We start from the raw sequence: 6,269 nt of genomic DNA on the forward strand, positions 1-6,269 counted from the left end.
AAAACTCCATATTGTAGCTTCAAAAAGAGCCCAAAAATACATGCTACAAAGTAGATAAAAGAAGATCTGCTACAAATCTCCTGTAGCACGCCCAGAAAACAGAGGTAAAAAACTCCTTCCCCATGCCAGATCTGTAACTTCTTACTCTCCCCAAATCCTAAATTTCTACATGCCAGGAATTGACCCAGGCCAATTCTGGTTACTCATGGTTACTCATGGTTAGATGTATAAAGAATTGACCCAGGCCAATTCTGCAAACTTGAAGTATAACAGATCCACATCAAAATAAGGATTCACATACCAGGATGTATAAATCCGACAGAAGTAGTAAGGAGAAAGAAATAGAACTGTGCAGTTTACATATCCACTTGACTTAGCAGTTTACACATCCCAGGATGTATAAATCCATCAGTGATTGTTTCTCAGAAGCATGAGCAAAATAGCAAGAATTGGTAGTGCAGGTTGTCTTGAACCAAAAACATGTACAATGTGATGCTTGTTTGAAATCTTGATTCCTAGTTGTAGGACTTCATAGCATCAGCATCATGTTCCTGGAAAAAAAAAACAGGTTTTTAATGTCATTCTAAGACAAGATGTAGCAAGTACTGTTGTCACATCAATTTGCATCAAAAATAAATACATGTAGAATTGAAAAAAAAACATGTAAATTTTTCTCGCTTATGATCTTAAATGCTTTAGTTCTTTGATGCAGCTGAATTGAATTGCCAGTTTGTTAAACCTATTGTAGATCTTAAATGCTTTAGTTCTCGCTTATGTATTGTAGATATGGATCTAGACCTAAATGTTACACTGGAAGATCTAGAAGATCCTGAAGATGTAGTTCATCCAAAAGAAGCTCAAGGTGATATAGAACATGTAGAAGCTGCTGCAGTAGAAGTTCACATATCTGGTGGCAACACAGGACCATCAACAGAAACTGATGTACTTACTGGGATTACCCTATCTAGCGATGATTCAGGTGGAGAAGATGAAGTTCAGTCAACTCCAAGTAGCCAGCCAACTGTTGACAAACCATATCCAGGGATGATGTTTGATAGTTGGGAGCAAGCTAGAGTGCATTATAATCGGTATGCTAAGCATGTAGGCTTTTCAATAAAGTCTAGTACATCCAGAAACTCTAGCATTGATAAGGAGAAAGACAAATGTCTATTTGTTTGCAACAAAAGTGGGAAGAACCCTGATATCAATAGGCTGGAAGCTCCACCAGTGAAACTAAGAAATCGTGCAATAACTGTTAAGACTGACTGCAAGGCACGTCTGCGAGTGAAAAGAAGAGGCAAGAAGTGGCATGTAACAATGTTTATAGAAGAGCACAATCATCCATGTGTCAAGAAATTTTCTTTGAAAAGGTTCTTGAGATCCCACAGGGGAATCCCAAAGGAAGAAAGGGACTTCATCAGGCTACTTCACAAGGTTAACCTGTCAGCTGGAAGAGTGATGTCTATTATGGCAGAGTTGTATGGCAAGCTTGCTAATGTTCCATATGTGACAAAAGATGTTAGCAACTTCATGGCAACACTTGATGTGCCAGAAACTCAGCAAGACATGTCATTGTTACTTGCAGAGTTTGATAAGGTGAAAAAGGATGATCCGCAGTTCTTCTCCAAGATAGATGTTGATCATGATCACCGAGTTCGGCGGATTTTCTGGGTTGATGGGCCAGCAAGAGCTGCATACAAGATTTACAGTGATTGTTTGTCTTTTGACACTACCTACATGACAAACATGTACAGCATGCCCTTTGCGCCGTTCATTGGGATAAATAGGTATGGTCAGTCAATTCAACTTGGTTGTGGGTTCCTAAAAAATGAAAGGGTGGAAGATTTTGTTTGGCTATTTGAGGCATTTCTTGAGGCGATGGATGGTTTGCACCCAACTAACATCATCACTGATCAGGATGGTGCAATGAGGAGTGCCATTTCGGAAACTTTTCCAGATTCATGCCACAGGAATTGTAGATGGCACATAATGCAGAATTTCCAACCTGTGCTAGGAAATGACATGGCTAAGAATGAAGATCTACGGAGAGAGTTCAATGAGATAATTGACCATAGCATGACAGAAGATGAATTTGAAAGAAGGTGGGCAGAAATGATCATCAAGCACAATGTAGGGGACAACACACATTTGAAGGACGTCTATGATCTGAGATCCAGTTTTGTCCCTGCTTACTTCAGGGATAGGTTCTTCCCGTTCCTACAAACTACAGCGCGTAGTGAAGGGTTCAATGCTGTTTTGAAAAGATATGTTAGACCACACAACAGCCTCGTGCATTTCTTCAGACAATACATGAAACTACAAGAGAAAATTGAAGTTGCAGAAGATGGTAATGAATTTGAAATGGAAGAAAAAACTCTAAGGATGTGGGGAGAGTGGCCACTTGAGAAACAAGCTATACAAGTGTACACCAGGCCCATCTACCTGCGTTTCAGGGCTGAGATTCGTAAAGTTACATCTTACAATGCAAATCTAGTTGAGGGACATATGTTTGATGTTGTTCCAATAACAGGATCAGTTTATGGATATGGCAAGAGATCCTACAGGGTGGAAGCTAACATGCAGGAATCGACCTACACATGCGAATGCTCTAAAATTAAAAGAGATGGTTTGTTGTGCTGCCATGCATTGCGAGTAATGGCTCAGGTTGGTGCTGTGGGGTACATACCGCCGCATTACATACTGCCAAGGTGGCAAATGCCACCAGATGACATTGTTACACAGAAAGTAGACTTGCCTGATGTCCCTAGTGACAGGAAGTTGTCAATTAAAGAGAGGAAGCTGATCCGGTATGGGACACTGTGCAATGATTTCACAGACATAGCTAAAGTAGCATCCGAATCGGATAAAAGCAAGGCTGTAGCTGATAAGTACATGTTAGCTTTGTCAAATGAACTTAAGTCTATGAAGTTAAGTGAAGCAGCAAAACGAAAAGCTAAACAGAAAAAAGGTGGACATGTTGAAGATACGTCAAAAGGTGAGTTTGTTGGTGGCAATGCAAATCAAAAGAGAAAGAACATTGAACAAACATCCAACTGGGACTTTGTCGGTGATGATGGCCAGGGGAGTGCGTCGCAGCAACACAACATTAGGGACCCTACAGTAACTAAAACTAAAGGACGTCCAGGGGAGAAACGGAAGAAGTCTGGGTTGCACATAAAATCTACAAAACCTATGAAATGCAGTGGTTGTGGGTCTGAGAATCACACTTTAGCATCATGTCCTTCAAAAATGTCTACTGCACCAGAACCTACGGAGATCAACTTTTTCCGCAACATGGTTTAGTAATCAAGTGGAATGGAATGTGGTATTTTTGTAGTGTTAATGACTTTGGAAGCATTTAAGTTACTTGTAAAGTTTGTGTTAAAATCATCCTGCTGAATATGTTTTGGCAAACTACTGGGCTAAAGTGATTTGTGGTTTGGTGTTGTTACTTCATTGGTTGCTATTTTGAAATGTACTATTTGAAATGCAAGTGTATTTTTAAGTTACTGTTTGATGATTTTACACAATGATACAAGTAGTTCTTGAAAACTAAAACAGACATTCTAGGCTGTAAAAAAGAATGCACAATTGAAAGTAAAAATGCAAGAAGAATACACTTGTAGCAATAAGGTTTGTTCATGAATTGTAACGGCTACTTACATGCAATGAGCTTAAAAAAGGAGTTCCTGCCACTCTATCTTGTTGTCAACCCATTCCAGCCACTTAAGTGTGGACTGCTTCCTAATGTTGGGCATGTCAGGTGGGTTGATTGCTGCAATCATTTTCCTTCCATTCCATAGCTCAATGGCCTTTAGCATGAAGAATCCACAGTTGTACCTACAATGCGAAACCAGTAGTGCGAGTTAGAATTCACGACGCTATGAAGGCAAAAAAAAAATAAGGAAACTCGGTTATGGAACAAAAATGCTAAACCACATGCTTGAATAACTGTAGTTTTACTTACGTTGTTTTCTGCATTGGGGTGTCGATGTGCTCTGTCACCCAATTTTCAATTTTTATGGTAGATTCACTGTAGTTTTTAGCCCATAGGTACTTGATTGATCCAATAATTAACCTGTAGTCTTTGATCAGTCCGCGATTGCCTTTCGCTCTTAGTGAATCCATCACCTCGAACCTTTCTGCCTTTAGGTTCAACACAATCAGATAGTAGTGACCAGTGTGCTGTTTGATATCAGGAGTTAGGTCTTGCAGAACTGGGAACATAACCTGTTGATTTTGCAAAGTAAGAAAAAAGTTCAAAAATGTAAGAAGGTAGAGGCATCAGGTAAAATTTGTGTATTCAGAAAAGTAAAAGAACATATGAACTACATGCTAACCTGCTCTTTATGATCAAGTCGATTTTCTGAATTCATTTTGAATGCTTTGGTAACCACTCTGTCATGAATGCATGTCGCCTTCCTTAATTTGGTCTTTTGGGGAGAATAGTTACATGCACAACAGAAATAAAGGAAGGAAACAAATGTAATAATCAGTGTAATATTGAGAAAAGATGTATAAAATTCAGAAGGGATAACATCAAAAAAGATTCAGTACTGAATACTAACCGCAAGAATTAATGGCATCACATGTTTTTTCTGCTTTGCCAACTCTGGAGCAAGAACATGAATTGCCATTTCGCATGTAGAGTTGCTCAACCAACCTCCAGGCCTAATTGAATCTGCTAGTTCTCGGACGTTTATGAAGTATTTCCCATCGTCAATGATTTTACTTTTGTTGATCTCATCTTTAGTTTCCCCACCGTAAGAACAAACCCTGTCGTAGACTTCATTTGCAAACTTCGAAGCAGTCTCCTTCTTGCTACATCCGAGGAATGGTGACTTTTGATTTTGTGGTGGTTTGACAATCCTTTTCTTATGTGGTTCAGGAATAGGGGTGCAACTATTTGAGCCACCAGATGTAAGAAGAGCATCTTGAACAACAGTTTCCTTCCCCTTTGCTGGAGTCGTGGTTGGCATTTCAATCCGTGCATAAATCTTATCTAAGGAGTCACCGATGTCCTCGTTACTGGATATTACTACTAACTCTTCCTGAACAGTGTCTGGTACATCAGTTATCTTGCAGACAACTTCAGTTTCCTGATTGCTAGGATCATCCAACCCAAGATCAAGACTTGGAGGTGCCTCCATATGACATTGTTGATTCATCTTACCAAGTGTTTCTGGTACACTGACAGATCTGCTGAATTGGAGCTGTAAATTTCTATTCATGCTATCCTGAAGTTTTGCAGCCGGTCCACTGGGAATTTCCGCATTAAGAGCTTTTGCTTTGGCCTCAGCTGTAGCAAATCTTGTAAGCCTCCTAGGACTGTCTGCAACTAACTTCGCAATTACGTTTCGTTGTCTGCTAGGCTTTGGACTTTCTTCTGTATTGACAGTTGCCTTCAAAGGAGATTTAGACCTTGTTATTGGTCTATCTAGTGTAGCACTATTCACATTGTTACAGTCCATAGCAACAGGACCAGCAGATAAGTGATTGCACTCCTTGTTTTGTTCTCCCTGGATAACAAAGGAAACTCCCTTCTTTCCATTTCCAGTGGTGGTTCCCTCAGGTGCTTGGGAATTCAAATCCAGAAGCAACTGTGCTGCAGTATCAGCATGCAAGATGTCATTACTGAGGTTTGAGTGGGATCCTGATGCATACAACTGAAGCTTTGTTAGAGCATCTGGGGTTGAATCAGAACAAGCAGATGGATTAGTTGCAGTAGCAGCAATCACTGTTGTCCCATGAGCTTCTTCATTTCTCCCTACAGATGTTTCTTCAGCAGGACCATGTGATAAAATGTTGTCAGATTGGCAATGCACAGAACATATCTTCTTGTGAGGCACAACTTCTTCAATTACAGTTTCTTCAAGAACATCAGGCACAGTATGCACAAATTTCCTCTTCCTTAATGTGTCCTCCTTGACATTTGGGACTGGAAGATCTTCTTCTTGACAAGCATTCTCGATGGGAGCACGTGCCTTTCTTGTTCTCTTAGGTTTGGCTTTTATAACATGCTCAACAACTTGTTCTTCAATTTGTTTGGAAGATTGTCCTTGCACTTCTAGTGTTTGGATGAAGGTTGCGACACCATCTTCAAATAGGGTACACATGTTGATCACGGCTGGCCTGTACCTCTCCAAGTCCTAAGAAATATATGAAACACAATGATCAAATCAAAAAAAATGCCTAATTGAAAAAACAAAAAGGTAAAATAATAACAGATGCAGACAGAAGTAAAACCGGCTTACCTCATCTGTATAACT

The 6,269-nt window shown here is 39.9% G+C and overlaps 1 protein-coding gene across 1 annotated transcript; it reads left to right on the forward strand.

Annotated features, from left to right (window-relative positions):
- The first annotated feature begins 786 nt into the window (after nt 1-786).
- On the forward strand, nt 787-3,303 carry LOC127328233 (protein FAR1-RELATED SEQUENCE 5-like). The gene has a single exon (XM_051354846.1). The coding sequence runs from the start codon at nt 787-789 to the stop codon at nt 3,301-3,303; it is 2,517 nt and encodes an 838-aa protein (XP_051210806.1).
- The last annotated feature ends 2,966 nt before the right edge of the window (nt 3,304-6,269 follow it).

This window comes from Lolium perenne, chromosome 2 (genome assembly GCF_019359855.2).
Source record: "Lolium perenne isolate Kyuss_39 chromosome 2, Kyuss_2.0, whole genome shotgun sequence".
NCBI classification, from domain to species: domain Eukaryota; kingdom Viridiplantae; phylum Streptophyta; class Magnoliopsida; order Poales; family Poaceae; genus Lolium; species Lolium perenne.